Source organism: Carcharhinus amblyrhynchos, chromosome 20 (genome assembly GCF_965287045.1).
Source record: "Carcharhinus amblyrhynchos chromosome 20, sCarAmb.v2.hapA, whole genome shotgun sequence".
Classification (NCBI taxonomy): Eukaryota; Metazoa; Chordata; class Chondrichthyes; order Carcharhiniformes; family Carcharhinidae; genus Carcharhinus; species Carcharhinus amblyrhynchos.
The window spans coordinates 7,283,504-7,309,064 of NC_137343.1; the positions used below are offsets into that span (position 1 = coordinate 7,283,504).

The window sequence follows — 25,561 nt, forward strand, 5'->3', positions numbered from 1 at the left end:
TTTGATTGTTAGCGATTATTGGAGATTTTATTGTTTTTGTTTTTTTTGACCACCTTCCCGGGCGGGTCATTCCCACAATGCCGTGCGGCGCCGTTGACCTTTACAAAATGGCCGCCGCTGGCAGACGTGCTTTGCTCAGTTCTTAGAGAGTCAGTGTAAGTAAACATCAGATGAACGGGCAAGTTAGGAGCGTCGTATGATAGTGTGAAACGCATATTAATATATTCGCAATTGTGCAAATAATATTAGGGTGATTTCTTCCCTCCCCTTTTTGTAACATAGGTGTGCTCCGGGACAGATTTCCAGTCCCTCACTCTGATACCTTGAGCTGTCAAGCAGTTAATTTTTCCGAATGAGATGTGATTCACGTTATCCCCTTTTGAAACGCAAATGCCAGTATTTTCCTGTCAGATTTACAGCATGGAAACAGGGCCTTCGGCCCACTTTGTCCATGCTGCCTTTTTTTTCACCATTAAGCTTGTCCCAATTGCCCACATTTGGCCCATGTTCCTCTATACCCATTCTATCCATGTAACTATCAAAATTCTTTTTAAAAGACAAAATTGTACCCACCTCTACTACTACTCCGGCAGCGTGTTCCAGACACTCGCCACCTTCTGTGAAAGAATTGCCCCTCTGGATTCTTTCATATCTCTCCACTCTCACCTTAAACCTATGTCCTCTAGTGTTAGACTCCCCTACGTTTGGGAAAAGATGTTCTCTCTTCTACGCTCCTCATTATTTTATAGACCTCTGTAAGATCACCCCTAAGTCTCTTACGCTCCGGGGGAAAAAAAAGTCCCAATCTATTCAGCCTCTCCTTTTAACTCAAACAATCAAGTCCTGGTAGTATCCTAGTAAATCTTCTCTGCACTCTTAGTTTAATGATATAGAATCATAAAATCCTACAGTGCAGAAAGAGGCCCTTCAGCCCATTAAGTCTGCACCAAACACAATCTCACCCAGGCCCTACCTACATATTTTACCCACTAATCCCCCTAACCTACACATCCCTGGACACTAAGGGGCAATTTCTTATCATAGCCAATCAACCTAACCCGCTCATCTTTGGACTGTGGATGGAAACCGGAGCACCCGGAGGAAATCCACACAGACAGTGACCTGAGCAGGAAAACGAACCCAGGACCCTGGAGTTGTGAAGTAGTAGTGAACAAAGAACAACCCAGCACGGGAAACAGGCCCTTCGGCCCAATGAGCCCGCGCTGCCATTTCAACAAGCATTTTCCTACACCTACCCTGTCCCATGTGTATGTGAATGATACCCCTAATGTAGCCAGATTTAGGGGAAAATAGTATATGGTCAATTTGGTACACCAGTCAGCCTAAGAGCACGTCTTTGGGGTGTGGGAGGAAACCGGAGCACCCGGAGGAAACCCACGCAACCACAGGGAGAGTGCGCAAACTCCCACAGACACAGGCCCAAATCCATGTATCTGCACAGCTAGCAGTGATAGTCACTGAGCTGTTGTGGCGCCCGTCTGCTGGTCCAGGATTAAGCGCACACAACGACACGACATACTAGGCCACTCTCGAAACCTCCAAGAGCAGCCCACGCATGACCCACCGTGTGCATGCCTCTCGTTTGACAACAAGGTGGACTGACACCTGTGGATTAAAAGAGACAAAACATTAACATGTAATATTACATTTCCAGTGTCGTCCCGAGGCTCTGACCCTTTTTAATACCGTCTTCTATAACCCTCCATCCCTGTTTCACTCGTGTCTATCTAAGTAAACCTTAAACAAGTCCAATGTGCCTACCTCCACCACTTACTTGGTAGCGCGTTCCATACCCCCACGACCCTCTGCGTGAAAAACCTTTCTCTAGTATCCAAATTATACTTCTCCCCCCTCACCCTTAGATCGTGACCTCTCGTAATAGTTGTCCCCAATCTAGGGAAAAGCCTGCCACTGTTGACTCTATCTATTCCCTTCATTATTTTACACACCCCTATCAGATCCCCCCCTTAATCTCTGTCTTTCTAAGGCGAACAGCCCCAGTTTTTCCAATCTTTCCTTGTAGCTCAGTCCTTCCATACCAGGCAGCATCCTGGTAAACCTCCCCTGCACTCTCTCCAGGGTCTCCACGTCCTTCCGGTAGTAAGGTGACCAGAACTGGACGCAGTACTCCAAATGTGATCTAACCAACGTTCTGTACAACTGAAGCATTAGACGACAGCTCTTATACTCTATACCCCTTTCTATAAAGGCTAGCATTCCGTAAGCTTTCTTCACAACCTTCTCTACCTGTGTTGACACCTTCAGAGACTTGTGCACCTGCACTCCCAGGTCCCTCTGTATTTCTATACTCTTAATTGGTCTATCTTTTATCATGTAACTCCTTCCTGCATTATTCCTTCCAAAATGCATCACCTCGCATTTGTTAGGATTAAATTCCATCTGCCATCTATCTGCCCAATATACCAACCTATCTATATCCTGCTGTGTCACTTGATAATCTTCCTCAGTATCCGCCAATCCTACCATCTTGGTGTCATCTGCAAACTTGCTGATCACACCACATACGCTGCCTTCCAAGTCGTTTATATATATTACAAAGAGGAGAGGTCCCAGTACTGAGCCCTGCGGCACACCACTGGTGACTGACCTCCAGGCAGAAAAGGACCCTTCCACTACTACTTTCTGTCTCCTGTTGCCTAGCCAGTTTTCAATCCACCTAGCTACCTGTCCTTGTGTCCCATGTGCCTTAACCTTTTCTACCAGCCTACTGTGAGGGACTTTGTCAAACGCCTTACTGAATCCACATAGATGACATCAACGGCTCGCCCATCGTCAACCATTTTTGTCACCTCATCAAAAAATTCTACCAGATTCGTAAGGCAAGACCTCCCCTGAACAAAGCCATGTTGCGTATCCCTAATCAGATCGCAATGCTCCAAATGCTTATACATCCTATCCCTAAGAATTTTTTCCAATAATTTTCCTACCACCAATGTCAAACTCACTGGTCTATAATTACCAGGGTTATCCCTACTACCCTTTTTAAACAGCGGTACCACATTAGCTACCCTCCAGTCCTCTGGGACCTCACCTGTGTCCAAAGAAGAGACAAAGATTTGCGTCAGAGACCACTGTGCTACCATGCTGCCCTTTCTATAATCTGTAATATATCCTTTCTATAATAGTGTCAAGAACTGTAAACAGTATTTCAATGGGGCCTTACCAATATCTTGCACAACTTCAACAAGACATCCCAACTCCTGTATTCAATGTTCTGACCAGTGAAACCAAACATGCCAATTGCCTTCTTCACCATTCTGTCCACTGTGTGTCCATTTTCAAGGGGCTATGAACCTGTACCCTTAGATCATTTTGTTCTGTAACTCTCCCCAACACCCTACCATTAACTGAATAAGTCTGCCCTGGTTCAATCTACCAAAATGCATCTCCTTGCATTAATCTAAATTAAACTATCTGCCATTTGTGACCCCACTGGCCCAATTGATCAAGATCCCATTGCAATCCTAGATAACCTTCATTCCCCTATGCCACCAATGTTGTGTCATCTGTAAACTTACATAAGAACCAGGAGCAGGAGTAGGCCATCTAGCCCCTCGAGCCTGCCCTGCCATTCAATAAGATCATGGCTGATCTGAAGTGGCTCAGTTCCACTTTCCCACTTTCTCCCCATAACCCTTAATCCCCTTGCCTACCAAAAACCTATCTACCCGTGTCTTAAATATATTTAGCGAGGTAGCCTCCACCACTTCAACGGGCAGAGAATTCCAGAGATTCACCACCCTTTGAGTGAAGAAGTTCCTCCTCAACTCTGTTCTAAACTGCACCCCCCCCTTATCTTGAGGCTGTGCCCTCTAGTCCTGCTATCCTTTCTGAGCGGGAAGAACCTCTCCACCTCTATCCTATCCATCCCCTTCATCATCTTATACGTCTCAATAAGATCCCCCCTCATCCTTCTAAACTCCAACGAGTACAAGCCCAGTCTATTCAGCCTCTCTTCATAGTTCAACGCCCTCAACTCCGGTATCAGCCTAGTAAACCTCCTCTGCACTCCCTCCAAGGCCAAAATATCCTCGCGCAAGTGCAGCGACCAAAACTGCACACAGTGCTCCAGCTGCGGCCTCACCAGTGCCCTGTACAGTTGCAGCAAGACCTCCCTACTTTTATATTCAATCCCCCTCGCTATGAAGGCCAGCATCCCATTTGCCTTCCTGATCACCTGCTGCACCTGTAGGCTGGGTTTTTGCGACTCATGCACAAGGACCCCCAGGTCCCTCTGCACCGTAGCATGCTGCAGCTTTTCGCCCTTTAAATAGTAGTCCCTCCTACTATTATTCCTGCCAAAGTGGATAACCTCACACTTGCCAACATTGTATTCCATCTGCCAGGTCCCCGCCTACTCGCTTAGCCTATCTAGATCCCTCTGCACACTTTCTACACCCTCCGCACAATTTGCTTTTCCACTTATCTTTGTGTCATCAGCAAATTTCAACACCCTACACTCAGCTCCCTCCTCCAGATCATCTATATAAATGGTAAATAGCTAAGGCCCCAGCACCGATCCCTGCGGCACTCCACTAGTCACCAATCGCCAATCCGAATAGCACCCATTGACACCTAATCTCTACCTCCTATTAGACAGCCAATCCTCTATCCACGCTAACACCTTATCCCCAACTCCATGCCCCCTAACCTTCTGTAACAACCTTTTGTGCAGCACCTTATCAAACGCCTTCTGAAAATCGAGAAACACCACATCCACCAGTTCCCCTCCGTCCGCCGCACTAGACACATCCTCATAGAATTCCAATAAATTTGTCAGACACGACTTTCCCTTAATGAATCCGTGCTGCGTCTGCTCTATCAAACAATTCTTCTCAAGGTGCCTCGCTATTTCTTCTTTGATGACGGATTCAAGCATTTTTCCTACAACAGACGTTAAACTAACCGGTCTATAATTCCCTGCCTTTTGCCTGCTACCCTTTTTAAACAGCAGCATAACATTAGCCGTTTTCCAATCTTCCGGCACTTCCCCGGAATCTAGCGAGGTTTGGAAAATAATCACGAAGGCATCCACTATCACCTCTGCCATTTCCTTCAGAACCCTTGGATGCATTCCATCGGTCCTGGGGACTTGTCCACCATCAGTCCCGCTAGTCCATCGAGCACTACCTCTCTAGTGACAGTGATCACATTCAGGCCCTCAACTCCAACCATCCTTCTATCTTTAATACCCGGCAAACTATTCACGTCCTCCTCCGTGAAGACCGAGGCAAAAAACTTATTTAAGGCCTCAGCCATTTCCTCATCCCCCACCACTAAATCCCCCCTCTCATCCTCTAAGGGTCCAACATTCACCCTTGCCAGCCTCCTCTTTATATATTTATAAAAACTCTTACTATCCTTTTTTATATTTAGTGCTAGTTTAGCTTCATAGTCTATCCTTCCTTTCTTTATCAACTTCTTTGTCATTCTTTGTTGATTTTTAAACCTCTCCCAATCCTCTACTTGCCCACTACTTTTAGCCACTCTAAACGCATCAGCTTTTAATTTAATACTTTCCTTTATTTCCTTCGTTAACCACGACTGATTATCCCTTCTCCTACGATCCTTCTTTACCATCGGAATAAATTTCTGCTGAGCACCAAGAAAGATCTCCTTAAAGATCCTCCACTGTTCCTCAGCAGGCCTACCGACCAATCTGCGCCCCCAATCTACATTTGCCAATTCCCCTCTCATCCTATCGTACTCCCCTCTGTTCAAACAGGGGACACAGGTCGGGGACCCTACTTTCTCCTCCTCCATCTGCATCAAAAACTCAACCATACAATGATCGCTCTTCCCAAGAGGATCCCTCACAACAAGGTCCCTAATTCTACCTGCCTCATTACATAACACCAGATCCAAGATAGCTCGCTCCGTCGTCGGCTCCAGCACACACTGTTCAAGGAAACTATCCCGGCAGCATTCCAAGAACTCTTCCTTAAGCCCACCGTGTCCAACATGGGTCAACCAATCAATATGTAGATTGAAATCCTCCATAATTCTCGCTGTTCCATTTCTGCACGCATCATTTATTTGCGTGTTTATAGCCCGCCCCACCTCCAGGTCATTATTTGGGGGCCTATAGACCACACCCACCAGCATCTTCGTCCCCTTGCTGTTCCTTATCTGCACCCACAACGATTCCACGTTCTGCTCTTTGGCACCTATATCTTCCCTTACTACCACCCTGATACTATCCTTAATCAGCAGAGCTACCCCTCCCCCTTTTTCCTCCCGTCTATCCTTCCTAAACACTTGATACCCCTGGACATTCAGCTCCCAGTCCCTGTCACCCTGCAACCACGTTTCCGTAATGGCCACCAGATCATATCCATTTGTGCTGATCTGCACCACCAGCTCATTCACTTTGTTCCGAATGCTTTGTGCATTCACATAAAGCGTCTTTATCCCAGCCTTTATCTGGACCCTATTTGAAGGAACGCTACCAACCTTTCTCATGCCCCCTACTCCCTTTATTATTGGGACATCCTTGACCTCTTACCTGTACCCTCTCTTTTACTTTAGACACTAATTTCACCTACCCTTGCGCACACACACACACACACACACACACACCCCCACCCACGCACCCCCCCCATTAGTTTACAGCCCTATCTACAGTCCTCGTTATACGATTCGCCAGGGCTCTGGTCCCAGCACGGTTCAGACCAACACCATCCCATCTGAACAGGTCCCACCTACCCCAATACTGGTGCCAATGCCCCATAAATTCAAAACCATTCCTCCCACACCAATCCCTGAGCCACCCATTCATCTCTTTAATCCTATCTACCCTACGCCCATCTGCACGCGGCTCAGGTAGTAATCCAGAGATAACCACCTTGTCGGTTCTGCTTTTTAATTCCATTCCCAGCTTTTCATATTCCCTCTCCAGAGCTTTAGTCCCCAGTTTGCCTATGTCGTTAGCACCCACATGTACCACAACGACTGGATTCTCACCCTCCCACCCCAGGTTTCTCTGCAGCCCAGATGAGACATCCTGGACCCGAGCACCAGGCAGACAACACACTCTTCTGTGTTCTTTATCATTGTGACAAAAGACAGTGTCTATACCCCTAACTACATTATCCCCAATAATGTAAGAATTTAGGAGGCACTAACCGTGCCTCCTAAATTCTCATCCAAATCATTGGTATAAATGACAAATAACAGTGGACCCAGAAGCGATCCCTGAGGCACACCGCTGGTCACAGGCTTTCAGTTTGAAGATCAACCATCTACAAGCACTCTGTCTTTTGTTGTCAAGCCAATTTTGTACCCAATTGGCTACCTCACCCTGGATCCTGTGAGATGCAACATCTACCATGTGGTACCTTGTCAAAGGCCTTGCTAAAGTCCATGTAGACAACATCGACTGCAATAGCCCCCATCTACCTTCTTGATTACCCCTCCAAATGACTCAATCAAATTTGTGAGGCAAGATTTTCCACTCACAAAGCCATGCTGACTGTCTAATCAGTCCTTGCCCCTCTTAATGTCTGTAAATCATGTCTCTAACAAATTCTTGTCACTCTAACTGTAGATCCTCAGATGGTTCCCCTCCTTTTAGGGAGCTGTGACTTTTGAGTTTTCCCAAGTTAACTTGATTTTGCTTACTTGGTTGGACACAAAAAGATGTCCTTAATGAGTTGTTTGTAACATTGTTTCTTTAATTATTTGCACTTTTTACTCTTGTTGCTTTTTTACGTTTGAAATGACATTTTAGTTAGTTTTCTTTAAAAAAATGCCGTCAATGTGTTTTTGTGTTGAAGATAACGTATTCCTACATGATTATTTTGTGCAGGGCACCTGAAATTGTTTGAAAACAATTGTCAAAAAGTGGAGTTGACAGTAGGAGGCCATTTGACTCGCTGTTGGCTCACAAGCAGTTCAGCTCCCTTTCCATCATAACTTTTTTTTATCTTTAGCTGCTTTTTTAATTCCATCTTGGAAGCCGCAATTGCATTTTCCTTATCATTGCTTTATCAAACAGTGCATCCCAGATCCTAACCAATTGCTGTGTAAAATAAATGCTTTCTCCAGTTGTCATTAGTGTTCACTGATTTTTAAAACCTCTGCAAAGGGAACAGTTTCTCTAACTACTCTGTCTAGACCCTCGTGATTTTGAACACCATTATCAAAACTCCCTTCTCTATGGAAGGCATCACCAGTTTCTCCAATCTATTCTCATAACTGAAGTCCCTCTCTGAGTGGTTCTTGTGAATTTTCTCTGCATTCCCTAACGGTTCTTTGCTTCATCCTTGAAGAGGAAGGGGATGTTGTGGTGTTGTCACTGGACAAATAATTCAGAGTCCCAGGGTAATCTCTAGGGATCAGAGTTCAAATCCCACCATGGCAGATGGTGAAATTTGAATTCAATAAAAATCTAATAATGACTGTGAACCCATTGTTGGTTGATGTAAAGTAGTCATTTATTAATGTCCTTAAGGGGAGGGAATCTGTTGAATCACTCAGTTCAAGGGCAAATAGGAAATCAACAGTTAGCAAATAAATGCTGGCCAACAATGCCTGTGCCCCATGAATACATTAAAAAAAAGGACTGAATAGTCACCGTCCACCTCCACCCTCCTTTGCCTGAGTGAACTGATTCTCGCATTGAACAATTTATTTGATAACTTGTCTCATTTCCTCCAAATGAAAGGTGTTGCTTGAGTAGCTGTATTGGACACAAAACATTTCTCTCTCCACAGATGACGCCAAACCTGAATTTTTCTAGCATTTTCAGTTAGTTCAGATTTCCAGTATCCACAGTACTTTTCTCTTGTTCAAGAACTTCCCTGCAGTCCAAATAATGCTGTGCAATACCTTGAGTCCACCAATGAGAATAAATGGAACCTTGATTTAGTATCTCATGTGAAAGGCAAATGATTGGCCTATGGAAAGATGATGTCTGATCAAGGAGTGCTGGATGCTAGTTTTATATGTTTGTAGAGTAGTAATGTTATTATGTATGTTTTAGAATTTGGAGAAACAATGTCTGAAGAAGGAACCAGCATTTCTCCTGGCGATGTTAAAAAAGAAACGAATGAAACAACTAATTTAACAGTGTCACGGGAAAATGAAGATTCCAAAGTCTCTGATGAGACTCCAATGGATGGGACTGAGCCTGAGGATGATGTGTATCGATATATCAAAGGTGACCTTTTTACATCTGAGATTTACAAGATTGAAATACAGAACCTCCCAAAATTTGTAAGTTTCAGTGATTTAAGAAAATTCCTCAGCAGGAACAGCCTGGTTCCTCACAAAATCAAACTATTTGGAAAACGGCCTTTTGCATTTGTGACTTTTAAAGAAGAACAAGAACGAGACCGAGCAATGGAGGTCCTTCAGGGGCAAGTTTGGAAAAATAAGAATTTGCACGTACGGTTAGCAAAGCCAAAAGCAGATCCCATTGCCAAGAAACGAAAGCAAGAAGGCACTGAGAGCGATAATCACGAACAGAAGCGTGCTGTTCCAGTGGAAGGTTTGGACAGAACTTTAAGTGAACAAATTGCTGACGTTGTGACACCCCTATGGAACATTCCATATGAAGAACAGTTGAAAAAGAAAGAGCAGAATGTCTTACAAGTGTTGTCATTGTTGACCACGTATGTATGCTAAGTGTTGGGATTCTGGGTTTCATAATGCAGCATCTAATGTGTCTAGTTAAGGGCCATCTTCTGTCTGCACTGGGGGTGGGTGGAGGCAATGTTTGTTTTAGTGGAATGGGGGAGTTGGGGGTTTTTACTCTGAATTGAATTTTTTAGATGTTTTCCCCTCATTTAAATAACGAACATGTGCATTCTGCTGTTCTGCTGTGTCACTGTGCTGAGAGAGGCAGGGACGCTCATCTTCTGGTGGAACTTGCTAACCTGTTTAGACATTTCAATGGGTATTGGGCTAGAGCTCCATAAGGCAGAATCTGCACAGAATGTATAGCTATGTAGCATTGATCCCTAGACAGAAGTCAAGTTTGGGTCGGCCTAGCCAACTTAGCGAGGAATTGAAGCTTCTCAGCAAAATTGGGGAAGTGGGTGAAGAAGGAGAAACCCATTTAAATACAAAAAATACTGTATCCCTCTGTGTGACACTGTAAGTTTGAAGTCTATTGAAAATTGTAAAAGTCAATTGTTGCAGCCAATCTACACCAAGATAAACAGAATTGAATTCAATCAGTCATTTTTTATTTGGTTTTAACATCTTTTAGTGAAATCTGATTCTTTTTCCAATGTTATTTTCTTTTAAAATATTAGAGAAATAGGAACCCATAATCGAGCCTTTGTGCCATGGGTTTTTCAACAGAAAAAGCTGTTTGGTGGAACTTGTTGCCCATTAGAGGGAGTGAAGCCGTCACCACTGCAGGTATGTAAACATCCAATAAATCTCATGACAGTGTGAATCCACCTCCAAGAATCTCAGTTTCTTATGCCAGAATCTTTCCTAAGATTTGAGTGAACAATACTGATTCTAGTGGGCATGTTGGAGAACTAAAGTTCTGCAATGTCCCTGTAATTGCGCAGAAAAGCTGGCCCTCAGACTTTCTGACTCCAAGCTTTGCTCAATCCTTCCAGATTTAAGCATTGATAAAAGGACAGAATTGGCACAGCAAACTGCAGACCCTCCAATCAGCTGTTGAGTTAAATGGAGTTTTAATGGTGGAAATCACTTTGGACCTTTAGAGAATCACGAATATTAAAAGTGTCTGGTTCCATAGGACTTCGGAACAGGAATAGGACGTTTGGGCCTTCGAACCTGCTCCACCGTTTCACCAAATCGTGGCTGTTCTGATTGTGGTCTCAATTCCATTTTCCCATCTGCAAAGGCCCCCCAATTCCCCTCACCCCCCCCCACACACCCCCAATTCCCCCCCCAATTCCCCCCACGCCCCCCAATTCCCCTCACCCCCCCAATTCCCCCCACGCCCCCCCAATTCCCCCCCACACCCCCCCAATTCCTCCCCACGCCCCCCCAATTCTCCCCCACACCCCCCCAATTCTCCCCCACACCCCCCCAATTCCTCCCCCACGCCCCCCCAATTCTCCCCCACACCCCCCCAATTCTCCCCCACGCCCCCCCAATTCTCCCCCACGCCCCCCCCAATTCTCCCCCACACCCCCCCAATTCTCCCCCACACCCCCCCAATTCCTCCCCCACGCCCCCCCAATTCCTCCCCCACGCCCCCCCAATTCTCCCCCACACCCCCCCAATTCTCCCCCACGCCCCCAATTCTCCCCCACGCCCCCGCAATTCCTCCCCCACGCCCCCCCAATTCCCCCCCACGCCCCCCCAATTCCCCCCACACCCCCCCAATTCTCCCCCACACCCCCCCAATTCCCCCCCACGCCCCCCCAATTCCCCCCACACCCCCCCAATTCCTCCCCCACGCCCCCCCAATTCCCCCCACGCCCCCCCAATTCACCCCCCCACGTCCTCGCAACCCCCCTCCCACGTCCCCCCCAATCCCCCCTCCACGTCCTCCCCCAATCCCCCCTCCACGTCCTCCCCCAATCCCCCCTCCACGTTCCCCCCCCAATCCCCACTCCACATCCCCCCCAATACCCCCAACGCCCCTCATCTCTAGCTGAAAAGGAAAACCTCTTATTTTTAAGCTGTGTCCCCTAGTTACAGTCTTCCTCCTACCTCAAGAGGAACCCTCTCCCTGCTATCCACCCCATCAATTCCCTTCAGAATCTTTTATGTTTCAATAAAATCATACGCCAAATGATCATATATGCTAAATGGGAATAGGCAGGACTAGTTTTTAGCTAATGGATTGTTTGTGGCCTAGCAAAGTTTGCTGTTAATTAGCAATCAATCCAGCTACCTTATTGTTGATATGTACATTTGTACACAGATGAGAATACACACACACTTCATCTTTGAATTGTTACCCAACTGAGTTACTGAATCCATTGTGTTTTGTGAAATGTGGTGACGACAATGGTGCAGGTTTGGTATTTGTACTAACTACAGGCCCAGTTATGCCAGCTTATTTCCAGCGTTGCGCTTTTCTGTTTCAGACTGAATACCGTAACAAGTGTGAATTTCTAATTGGCGTTGGAGCAAATGGCGAAGATAAAACTATAGGATGTCGCTTGGGTAAATACAAGGGAGGATCGTGTGAAGTTGTAGAACCATTTGATACTGTTCATATTCCAACACAAGCAAAGGAAGTTGTGAAGGCATTTCAGAACTACATAAGGTTATTAAAGCCACTCACTATCTCAGTGGATTACTGTGTTATTGTTCCCTCTTTAGTTGGATTATTACTTATTGTTTTCATATCTCTTTTTTACTGTTGCTTCCCTTTGCCTGCCCTGGAAATGGCACCTACCAGTCACATGGAAATCAGAATAATCTGAGATATTATCTCTGTACCAAGTCTGCTCCTTTGTGTTGGCTTGAAGGAAGATATTCATTTTTGACCAGTGCCTTAGTTTATTCCCATTGCTCTGGTGAAGTAGACCCCAAGTAAACAGTAATCCTGGTTGGGACCTGCACTGTTTGCCTCCTTTTCCTTAAAATACCAATCCAACGTCCCTGTATTTTGTTATACTGCCCTGCAGAATTCTGTCCAGTAATTCAAGATATATTATTTTGCAATCTGTAACATGGATGTGGTGAGATTTCTATTGAAACACTTTAGCGCTTGTTGATGAGGTGTGGTTGTCTTAGCCTGGACTGTAAACAAAACAGCAGTATTGTTTTGGACAATCTTTTGGTGATTTTACAACATGCAAACAGAACACAGATGGTGGAAGATGGTGAGAAGAGTCTCCATGCAGGCTGACTTTTAGCCGCTTGCTAATTTAGCTGCAACATGTCACAGAAAGGAAGGTAGCAGAAAATTGGATTGTGCTGAAATAAATTCATATTCAGGACTCCGATTAAGCTAAGAAAGACTTCCTCTTTTACTCCCCTCACCTCAAATTCATTTAAAAGTTTGTTATATTTCTGATTGTATTTTTTGATTTGCAGGTCATCTCCTTATTCTGTGTACAGCCCAGAAACATATGAAGGCCACTGGAAGCAGTTGACTGTACGCGTCACAAGAGCTAAGCAGATCATGGCTATAATTTACTTCAACCCTCAGGTACTGTTGACAGTTAACAATTTGTTGGCCTGTTTGATGCATAGTATTTTTGTGCTTTAATGCCAGTTAGGAGAAATTGGGTGCAAAATGTTAATGTACCAAATTTAGAATTTACCTGAACCATCTTGAATGGTGGCTAATCTGTTTGTACACTTTCCACTTTTATCATAGAATCCTTACAGTACAGAAGGAGGCCATTTGGCCCATCAGGCCTGCAACGACAACAATCCCACCTTATCCCCGTAACCCCAAGGCACCTTGCCTTCCTTCTCCTCTAAACAGTGGCTTTGTTGAGATTCAGAGATTTCTGTCATGGGACCATGTGTATTCTCTGTAATTATACATTAAGATTTTTTAATGCTGGAATTTGATTTTTGATGCCTCTTATAGTTGTGCTGCAGTTTTCCTTCTATTGTTTGCGAGTTTGTGTCTTTTAAATCTCTTTTCCACGATTTATAGAAACTACCCAAGCCAGAACTCAAAGAACTGCAAGGCGAATTAGCCAAATATTTCACAGAAGGTGATGGGAAGGATTGTGGAGTGACTTCACTTTACTTCGCTGAAGAAGGTCAAAGGTAAGGGATTGTCCAAATTTGGAAAGTCCTGTTTAATGCCAGTTCCACTTCCAGATCTCAAGATTTCTGATCACCTGACTCTTGACCCACCCACGCTGCTCTTTTTGTATCATCAAATCACAAAACTACTTGCAAATAAAGGCAGGAAAGGAGCTAAAGATCGATTCTCCAAGGCTATCAACATATGGGAAGCTATGTCAGTTCAGTATCATAGAATTATACAGTATCACAGCACAGTGAGGTCCATTTGGCCCATCAAGCATATGTTGGCTCTTTTGAAGAACAGTCCAGTTGATCCCACCTTCCTGCTCTCTCCAGTACATGCTCAGTCAGCAGGGTAGAAGTCTCAAGCACTGGTCACCACTTCTATGGAATAATACACCATTATATTCTCCAACTTCCTCATGTGTAGTCCCTGAGGAGATCGGCCTCTATAAAACAGCTATAAAACTCTATTCAACAGTGTTTGGTGGAAGAGCATTTTAATTCCTTTGGTATCTCAAGATTATATCAGTGCAAACTTACCCTTTTAAACAATCTATCTAACCAGATTGTATCAAAACCCTGCATTTAATTATAGCTCACCTAATTCTCTGATTCATCAGTAATTAAATGTTCTATCTCTTGGAACCTATCCTCAGAGCTCTTAAGATTTGTGTCATTCTGGTCTTCCTCTTTTTTGCCCTTTTCAAAACCTTGGTATCCTTCGCTCTCTGCAGGTACAAATCCAGGATAAAGTACTTCAAGTTCTGACATGCCAGAACTGTATACGTTCTGGCTAGTAAATTTCATTTGACAAAATTTCTTCAGCTTTGACAAGTGAAATTTATTAAACGCCAATCACATTACAGAGTTTAGCACATAGTTAGAACTGTATTACTGAGGGAGTGCTGCATTGTCTGAGGTGTTGTCTTTCAGATGAGACATTAAAACAAGATTCGACAAAATTATTTGAAGCAACAGAGTTCTGGTAGTCTCCTGACCAGCATTCGTCCTCAGCCAGCATCACCAGAAAGCAAGCATCCCACTATTCAGTAACCTGCAGTTTGCAGGACGTTGCTGCAAATTGTCCACATGATTACATTTAAAATCAATGTGTTTTGGAACGTATTGGGGATGTGTTGTGTGTTGTAGAATTGCAAGTTCTTATCTCGCAAACTGTTGGTTGTCAAAAGCTTTAATTTAAATAACTTCTTAAAAATTGCAGCTAAGGTTTTGGAGGCAAACCATCAGCATAAAATCTAAGGTTTTGTTTTGAACATTTCCAGAAAAACTCCCAACTTGGAAGACTTGCCTTTGGACCATGTCACAGGGGAGAAGTACATCTACGAAGAGCTCCTTGGCCTCAAATTCCGGATTTCTCCTCATGCATTTTTCCAGGTGAACGTTTTATCATTTTTAACGTTTATGAGATACTACATTTATTATGTTTGAGCTTGTAGCATTGGCAGAAGAGCCACTTTCCATTGTACGTTACTGTCTGTGCATCAAGCAGTAGCATCAGCAGTGCTCTGCTCTGTTTAAATGCTGGCCAAATCACCGCTCCCTGTGTCATCTTGTATAGTAACCGTTCTTGTGACTGCAAACTTGACTACTTTGTATTGCAGTCATCAGCCCATCAGAGTGTGTGTTTATGCTGTTCAAACTCTTGGCAGATAGTGTCTTTAGAGTCTGGAGGGGGAACAAACTCCAACTGCAGTGGATTTAAAACCTAGCTATGGTGGGGTAGGAGGAAAGGACTGTGTCCCCTCAAAATATTTTAAACTTAGCCTCTGTTGTGAACTGTACCTGTTAGGTAGTGGTTGAATGTATTCTTTGTCCCCTCACCCAAATGTCATGATCCCAGTGTATGGCCACATTGGGATCCAGGCATCTTCACATGTCAGGACAGAGAGACTATTCAATTTTACCTGACTGAAAGCAGGTTGCTGGAAGCAGGTCGCTCTCTGGATTGCAGGAAGTATCTCCTGGTTTGATGAAGATGGGGTGGGGGGAGTGGTGTGTGTGGATGGGGATGTTTTGCATTGGAACCTTCATAACCTAATCAATGAAATATTACATAGATGCAAATATTTTTATATCTAGGTCAATACCCAGGCTGCAGAGGTACTTTATTCAGCAGTTGGAGACTGGGCCAATCTTAACCAAGATAGTATCGTGATAGATGTTTGTTGTGGCACTGGCACAATTGGGCTTTCCCTCGCAAAGGTAAATTCAAAATTTTGTTTTGAGAAACCAGTTGAAGAACCGATAAGGGCTCATTAACACAGATTAAGTTATTTAGGGAAGTGCAGGGATTATATAAAGCTTAGGTTTTCAAATCCTGTGAAACACAGGAGAAAGCAAGACATGTTAATTCCACAGATTTGAGGATCTGGGAGATGGAGTTTGAGTAGGAGACTATGTGATGAACTTCTGTTTCAGGAAAGGTGAATGTGCAGGCAGGTAATTGGGACTTAAAAAGCATCAATTCGGGCTATAGTATCTTGCAGTACATTCACTGAATTCACATGAATGGCCACATAGTCTCCATCCTCAAGGCAGTTGTTACCTCCACTCAAGAATGTTGCTGCATTCTGCCAGTATCAAAAAAGAAAGGCCTCTTACACCCAAATGTAAACCAAGTGAACTTCTTTTCATGCCCAAACACCCTTTGCTGTTTTATTTCCGATCTTCACTTACCTAAAGCAGAACTGGAAAGGAAATTGGTGGATTACTTTTGTATTTGTGCTATTGGAATCAGGCTGGAAAAGGTCATCGGGTCATCTCCTTATTGGGAGTTGTTTCCTTGAGTTCTTTCTCCAAAGGCAAACCCAACTCACAGCGCTGCAATCTCCACCACAAGTAGGGTAAGGGAGCAGGTCCCAAATCTCCTGCAGGGAACAGGAATCGAACTCTGTGCAATTTGGCACCAATCTGGTTCTCACTGGCTATTCAACCAACCAGGCTAGCCAGCCCCACTTAAGGCGTCAGACTTGCTGTGGTAACCCACACTTTTATGTGCATGTGGCAGTCTGGCGCTATGGATAGTGATGATAGAGGCTCCAATTTCTTTCCAACTCATGGTTGACCAGGAATCTCTCCCTCTTTTACCATCTGCCATTGGCACATGTTGGGAAGGATTTATAGGTGGATACTCAACCTGTTTGGCTACATTATGAAAGCACTTAAGTAAAATAAAGTTTATTTATTAGTCACAAGTAGGGATTACATTAACACTGTAATGAAGTTACTGTGAAATTCCCCTAGTCGCCACATTCTTGCGCCGGTTTGGGTCAATGCACCTAACCAACACGTTTTTCAGATTGAGGGAGGAAACTGGAATACCCGGAGGAAACTCACACAGACACAGGGAGAACATGCAAACTCCACACAGTGACCCAAGCTGGGAATTGCACTCAGGTCCCTGGCGCTGTGAGGCAGCAGTGCTAACCACTGTCACCGTGCCGCCCATCTTTGGCAATCTAACTCCTTATGTGGGTACTTGAATCTGGAGATTCTGGTCCTTCAATAATGAGTGGTTTTGGCAGATAAAAGGAAGACCTGATGGTGCTGCGTTGCCCAGTCAGATCTGGTGTTGAATGGCGAGATGCTGTATCTGCTAATCAATGTCCATTGGACTTTAAGGAGCAGAGAGGGAAAGGCAAGAGAGAGAGAGATTTGTGGTTTTAATGTTGATGAGTGCAGCAAAGTTAGTGAGGTTGTGATCCAACAGATTGGTAGCTGCAGACGTCATGCTGCGAACAGAGTGCTAAAGATTGGGCAGTTGGAATTTTGAAAGCAAAGTTGTAAGTGAACTGGGGGAGTTTGTATAGGTGAACAGAGAAGGGAATGGGTTGGAAGGAGAATGTGAGGTTTGGGAGGAGAGTTGGTGGAGAGTGACAGAGGAAAGAGCATAGCCTTATCTCCATTAGTGATGGAGTAGCAAGGCCACATGAGGTGACACTGATCAAGGAGCTGGCAGTGAATGTGTTTAATTCACAGGGAAGGTGAGGAGAACAGTAAGCACAGAATGAAACATGATGAATTGAGATGGAGGGTTAAACTGCCTGAGGATGAGAAGCTACTTGGGTCTGTTGCTGAGGGAGGAAAGCAATGAAGATATCACAGTGAGAAAATGTTTCTGATTGTTGGGTAGAGAATGAGGATTTTAAATGAGAGGCGAGGGGGCAGAACAAAGTGAAATGCTCAAAGGAGTGAGAGGCAAGACCACAGTGAGATTTGAGGCCCACGACCAACACAAACCCTAACTGACCTCTGGATGTAGCGGGCCTAGCAGGGAGTATCTGAGCAGACGCATCAGGTTTAGCGGCTAAACAGGTCAGCTCCAGTCATTTCTGACATTATCAACAGAGATCAACTGAACTAAATACTTTGAAGCTCTGGAATAATACAAGAGATTCTGGAATTGGGGTTGGGTGTTTTGATAATTAGGATTAACAATCTTTTTCATCTTGTTGCTCAGAGTGTGAAGAAGGTTATTGGAATTGAAATGTGCCAGGAAGCTATAGAAGATGCTAAAGTGAATGCAGAGTTAAATGGTTAGTACTTATTAACATCCCTGGTAAATGTACTTAATCTTAGTCATGTCAGCTTCAGGTTTCCCATCTTAGAACCATTAACCCCAAGGCGACCATATTAATTCTACAAGATACCCCTGTAGTATCTTCCTTCGTATTAGGAGCAGTGTGGGCTATCTCACGGTCTTGCCCTAGGCGCAACCAAAGCCACATCTTACCTGCTTATAGTCATGAAGAATATGGGAAGTTATTAATTTTGTTTGTTCTTTCTCTGCTTTTCCTGTAACTTCTCAAATGAACAGGTTAAACTTACAGAAAGTCCCCCAGGGAATATTCAGCAGCAATACATTATGGACTTCCACTATGTTAATTACTGAAACTCAGTGCTTGATGGAAACCTCGCTAGGGTTGCCATACTTGTCAAGGAGCTGCTTGAAATTGTCTTGGGACTTGAAAATCAGTTTTTTAAAATGTCCTTGTTCTCTGTTTCTGTTTGTTTTATCAGAGTGTCTGAATGAAGAATTTACATGAGTTCTATTTTCCTATTCAAGGCTGGCAGAAAACAGACTTCTCTAAATAACTTCAGGTTACTTTTTTGTTTCCATTCAGGTCTAACCAATGTGGAATTCTTGTGTGGGAAAGCCGAAGATCTTTTTCCCACTGTAATTAACTCTTTAACATCGCAAAACGTAGTTGCTATTGTGGACCCACCAAGGGCAGGACTGCGTAAGAACTGTTTTGACACTGAACACTGCATTATTGAATGTTGCCAGTCCTGTATTGTAGACGTTTTCTTCTTTATAACTGAGCATACAAATTTTGTTAACTGCTTTATGACATTTAAGGTTTTTTTTCACTTGCAGATTCCAGAGTTGTATTAGCAATAAGAAGAGCAGAACACCTGAAACATCTAATTTATGTCGCTTGCAATGCCCGAGCAGCGATGAACAATTTTGTGGAGTAAGTTACATAATTAGCAATCTCAATTTTAAAAATAAGTCTAGAAATTATTATACAATTTTTTCTCTGTGTTGATTAACTGGACATTGATAAAAGGAATGAATATAGCAGAACCTGTAAACTAGTTGGGGCTGCTCCACTTGTTTTCACTTGTGATCACATTGTACAGTGCCCATAATGTGAGACAAAGCGTCACCTCACATTCTTGTGGTGTATTTGACTTTCCCATTGTGAAGGCTGTGTTGCAGGAGTGAGCAGTCTTAAGTATACCAGTCCCACCTGCCAGTGTGAAATACTGTCTTTTGACGGGGTTAAGTTCACAACCATTTCATGCAGATTGACTGTCCTATCTCGATTTGAAGATGCATCAAGGCCACTTTGCAATCTGGCTTTTAAAGTGTGACCACAGAAATATAGAAAATAGGAACAGGGTAGGTCATTCGGCCCATCGAGCTTGCACTGCCATTCAACATGATCATGACTGCTCCTCTAACTCGACATCATACTCCTGCTCTTTCTCCACATGCTTCAATACCTTAAGTGTATCAAAATCTATTTCTTAAACACATTAAGTGACTTGATCGCTTTCTGTTTTAGAGAATTCCATAGATTCACCACTCTCGAGTGTACTAAATGGCCCACCCAGATCAGCACAGGGGAGACATTCAACTTGCATGCACTGGCATGGACCAATGCAGTGTTTAAAAAGGCTGGATTCTGAACTTTGGCAAAACTGGATGATTAATAACCTCGCGATTAGACATTTGAATATACTTTCCAGCAAGTAAAGTCTGCAATGAACAGGAAAATATGCACTACAAATGAATAAGATTAGAAAATTGGATTGAACGGACACTATTTGAACTAACAGACTTCATAAAAAAATAATGTGGTGTGGGAATGGCGGAAATTCTAGTTAACAGAACTCCAGATGTCCAAACTAGTACATGACTTTTATTTCCTGACTGCTGTGTGCTCCAGATTTATTGTGGTAACAATATATTGATGAGACAGTTATTTAAATTTAATCTGTCTTTAATCACTTTGAATACCAATGGCATGAATTTAGAGATGTGTAAAATAATAAAAAAAATTAGCAAATAATTTCCTGTAACATTACATTCATTTGTTTACCAATGTTTAATTAGTCAATTATGCAAATGTAGCTAAAATGTAATTTACGTGCTTTGTTCAAAATTAGCCGGTCCGATGGTAGTGGGTTATCGTTGATATTTGCTTACAAAGTCAACAGAAGTTTTCTTTACCATCTCTGGGGGTGGTGGTAGTTGGGGGTTCTTTGTGCACACACATTACAGATGAATCTATAACATTCTGAAGTGAATTATTAAGAAAGCTAACTAACTTATTTTCTCCCCTTTTGCTATAGCCTTTGTCGTGCTCCATCTCATCGAGTGAAAGGTTCTCCTTTTCGTCCAGTTAAAGCTATGGCTGTGGATCTCTTCCCACATACAATGTACTATGAACTATTAATATTGTTTGAGAGAGTGGAATAAGCTCAGGTGGTCCAGAATTATCTGGGGTACATAGAAAATACTAAACTCGATGCAAATAACCAAGTGTTAAAGATAATTACTGGAAATGCTACCTTGAAGATCACATTTTTCATGTACCATGTATAGGCTTCTTCAGCCTATAACTATTTCTCGCCTACAATGTTGGAATACAATTTTTTTTATGCATAATGTTTGTCATTTGGTATTTTAACCAAATATGTGGCTTCAAGTAATGAAAAAAATTAGAACTTCAGTCTAATTCATACATATATTTTGTATATGTTACCAACATGTATAAATTTCTTGAATTAAAATGTGGTCAGTACCTTAATGTTTTGATAATTTATTCATGTTTATGTTTGAGGCTTCTTGTGGTGTTTTCATGAGGCACAGGACTAATTGAAGGGTTCTACTGGAGTTTGCGCAATAGTTGACAAGATCACAAAACCAACTTTTTTATATTCTTATTTATATTTTTATAATTTTTATATTTTTTATATACCCACATAAAAACCCAGCTTGCAGGTGCAGCAGATGGTCAGAAAGGCGAATGGGATGCTGGCCTTCATAGCGAGGGGGATTGAATATAAAAGTAGGGAGGTCTTGCTGCAGCTGTATAGGGCATTGGTGAGGCCGCAGCTGGAGTACTGTGTGCAGTTTTGGGCGCCGTACCTGCGCAAAGATATTTTGGCCTCGGAGGGAGTGCAGAGGAGGTTTACTAGGCTGATACCGGAGTTGAGGGGGTTGAGCTATGAGGAGAGGCTGAATAAACTAGGCTTGTACTCGTTAGAGTTTAGAAGAATGAGGGGAGATCTCATTGAGACGTATAAGATGATGAATGGGCTGGCTAGGATAGAGGTGGAGAGACTCTTCCCACTCAAAAAAGACAGTAGGACTAGGGGACACAGCCTCAAGATAAAGGGGGGGGGGGGGGGCGGTTTAGAACGGAGTTGAGGAGGAACTTCTTCTCTCAAAGGGTGGTGAATCTCTGGAATTCTCTGCCCGTTGAAGTGGTGGCGGCTGCCTCACTAAATATTTTTAAGACGCGGGTTGATGGGTTTTTGATAAGAGAGGGGATTAAGGGTTATGGGGAGAGGGCGGGAAAGTGGAACTGAGCCGCGACAGATCAGCCATGATCTTATTGAATGGCGGGGCAGGCTCGAAGGGCTAGATGGCCTACTCCTGCTCCTAGTTCTTATGTTCTTATAAGCTAGCACACAGTTTAACATCTCATCGCAAAACAGGACTGATACTGCAGTTCTGCCTTTGATGCATAGGTGTGTTAGCTCAAATCATTTATTAAATTCTTGAATTTCATTCTGTCAAGAACTAGCTGCACTTAGAAAACCACACACTAAACCCATATTTTAAAAGTCTTGTCTTTCTTTATGATCTTTCATAACTTCAAGATGGCCTGAAGCATTTTATAGCCAATGAAGTTCTTTTGAAAATCTATTCTATGAAATGGCAGCCAGTTTCCCACAGCAAGGTAATAAAGAAAGGCAAGACTTTTAAACTCCATGATGTAGGTTCATGTATGTGGTTTAAGTGCAGGGTTTAAAAATGCAAATAAGTAACCAATCTACTCTTTTGGTGTTTTGTTAAAGACATCACAACATTGCTCTTTAATTATTGTCAGTGAATCAGGAGCAAGTAGGTACAGTCTTAGTGTAACATTCCAACACCATTTCTAACAATGGAATGGTACCTTGGTAAGGAAATGCATCAGCAGGGCTGAGCTGCTGAAATATGTAACATGTTATAATATGGGACCTCATTTGTTTGTGTTGCGGGCCAGGTCAGCACTGGCTGCCCATCCTGACTGATTGTTTTGAAGGTAGTGGTAAGCCACCTTTTCCAAGTAGTCGATGTAATGGAAATACACAGTGAAGGAATGGCATCTTAGCTCCAACAGTATGTGTGACTTATGGGAACTTGCAGGTAGTAATGTCCTTAGCCTAGGTACTAGCCTTGGTGAATTGCTGCAGATGTGTGAAATATATCCCACCCCTGCCTGTCTCCTACCCCCTACCCAGTGAAAACAGTGGATACGGCATTCAAGGGTGGGGGCCTCTGGATTCTAGGCTCTGGCGCATTTTGGCTGAACTGCTGAGTCTTTGTGGTTTTAGAGAAATTTGGACCTGAGGCTCCATGTGAAAAATCTTGGACATCTCAAACTGATCTGTAGCTGTTACTCAGCGGTGAAGCAAATTAAAATTTAAGGGGAATGAGATATCAAGTACAGTACTTCAGCTGCATCCTGCACTTGCATCACACTCCAGACTTGTGCCTTGGCTATGGGATACAGGCATTGGAAAGTCAGGAAACAAGTTACTGCATAATTTCTTATCTCTAACCTGCTCATGTAATTACAATGTTTATCTAGTTAGTCCAGTTCAGTGTCTGGTAAGAACAATGCTAAAAGAAGATGCTTAGTTTTGTTTGGACAGATGGTAATTTCCTAGCACATATTTGGTATAAAATGTTTATTTACCACTTGTCAGCCCAAGCCCAAATGCTGTCCAGGTCTTGCTGTGTATGGCCAGAAGCAGTTGCAAATGATGCTGACCATTGCAAACATCCCCACTTCTGCCCTTCATTCCCTGTTAGAGAGAAGCAGCTGAAAATGGAACTAACACAAAATCTTAAAAAGCTGCAGTAATAATCTTGGTGCAGAAATGATTCAATGACCATATTCATCTTCCTTTGGTCTAGAGCTGAAGTAGGAGAGCTGCTTACAAATGTTTCAACCTTGTCATTTGTTGTGATTCACATGAAAAAGCTTGGGAAAGTAGAATCAAACTTATTCATCAATTTGCCTCCAATGCATAAATTCATTTGGTGTGATGTTATTAGAAAACAAAAGGCATTCATTTTTTGTGAACTTGTAACTGTTGTCCTCTTCATACTGGTCAGGTGTATAGTAGCTATTTCATGGTCCATTCTCTGAATGACTAATTGGCTGAGATTTGGCATGAAGACGATCAAATGGAGAAATTTCAGGTAACATTTTGTTACAAGTCGAGGTTTACACTGTGTTGGCAATAGTTGGGCACTCAATGATTTTGATCACATTCCTGTTCATTTGTTTAGTTGGTTATAAATTTACCATGAAATGTGGAGGCACTTGTCTGTAACATCCTCTAATTAGTTCTTGAATACCTTTGGTTTTTATCTAAGATCCCAAACTATTTAATTGATCATTCTGAATTCCTATATTACCACATTTTAAAAGACTTTGATTTTAAACAAAATGCTTTACAGCCATTGAAATTTATTTATTAAAGTTTATTCATTAATCACAAATAAGGCTTACATTAACAGTGCAATGAAGTTACTGTGAAATTCCCCTGGTTGCCACATTCCAGCATCTGTTTGGGTCAATGCACCCAACCAGCACGTCTTTCAGACTGGGAGGAAACTGAAGCACCCAGAGAAATGTGCAAACTCCACAGTGACCCATGCTGGGAATAGAACCTGGGTCCCTGGTGCTGTGAGACAGCATGATTGTGCCACATGCTGCCCCTGATGTCCAATGGTCATGGAAAATGCTGTATAAATGAATTTTCACTCATCTATTTTTGTCTTTCATTAGTTTGAATTTTAATCTCCTTCCTCTTATTCCACTTGCGTAAAACTAATTTTCTAGTTTAAGCTCAGTTTAATTGATGTCAGTGCAACCTAAAAGATTAATCCAATCCTACAAGGACATGTGAACCAGAGGATTTCACTGCGTGATATTTCCATTACTCACTTAACAAACCTTTATATTTTGTTGAACGTTTTCATATCAAAGCACAAGGGATTGTGCTGTTTAAAAAAAAGAATAAGGGAAAAAACAAACATTTTATAATGAATTATCAAACTTTATTGCTTCAAACTACAGAGCAAAAAAAGTGTCACACGAAAAGGACCACACACAAACATCCAGATGGCTGTGCAGGTTGCAGCAAGCATAGGCCAAAGGACATGTACATGAAGCCTGAAAGCCACTTACAATAGCACTGTTAGTGTGGTAACTGCACACAATGTACAAGTCATTACTGCAGCACCATTCTTGCACTGCAAGTTCCCTAATCAGACACAAACTACTTAAAAAACACAGGGCACACCGTGAACTGGATATATGCTCTTTGTTTTCCCAAAAAAAGACTCCAGATCAAATCTTCCATGTAATGCAATTGCACAATTATGAAACACTGAATGACTTCATTTCTTTAACTTCCCAAACAAAAACAAAATTTGCACTTCAATTTGAGAAACTTCATTCACTAGCCACTGGAGATTGCTTGACTGAGTAATAGTTAGAACTTTGATTTTAAATAGACCACAGCATAAGACCATAATCAGTTAACAGAGAAACAAAAATAAATGAGAAAAGATAAGTGAATCAGTTTGTAAAGACAGGGAAGCTGCAGTGTTCTTTTTTGACTGAAACACAATTTAGATAGTAGGCTCCAGGATACCAAACAAAGATCAAATCTCGAGAATCTCTCTAATCAGAATTCAGCTTTCTGTGAATGCTTCAATAATCACAAATTAATTTGCTTTATGCCAGTTTGTAAGGAGTCACATTTTAAACACTTCAATCATACAAAATACCATTAGCTTTGCTGGGCTAAATTTTCAAACATCAAGAACAGTAGTAATTGCAATTGGTTGAGAGCTACATTTAAAGTGAGGTCAGGTCCTCAAATCTTTGAGCAAAACAAATGAAAAATTGGATGAAAAATAAAACAGTTGCCCCCTCACTTTTCCAAATTTTACAGATTGCATTATACACTAATAACTTTCTTGGAGTGTTAGAGGGCTAGTGCATGTAATTAAAATGGTTTTGTTTTAAAATATTTT

The 25,561-nt window shown here is 42.7% G+C and overlaps 1 protein-coding gene across 1 annotated transcript; it reads left to right on the plus strand.

Moving 5' to 3' along the window:
- The first annotated feature begins 87 nt into the window (after positions 1–87).
- On the plus strand, positions 88–21,027 carry trmt2a (tRNA methyltransferase 2A). The gene is made up of 12 exons (XM_080208031.1): positions 88–155; positions 9,026–9,656; positions 10,302–10,410; positions 12,069–12,250; positions 13,027–13,141; positions 13,601–13,716; positions 14,985–15,096; positions 15,802–15,924; positions 18,182–18,257; positions 18,846–18,962; positions 19,100–19,196; positions 20,584–21,027. The coding sequence occupies exons 2-12, from the start codon at positions 9,040–9,042 to the stop codon at positions 20,708–20,710; spliced, it is 1,791 nt and encodes a 596-aa protein (XP_080064157.1). The 5' UTR covers positions 88–155; positions 9,026–9,039; the 3' UTR covers positions 20,711–21,027.
- The last annotated feature ends 4,534 nt before the right edge of the window (positions 21,028–25,561 follow it).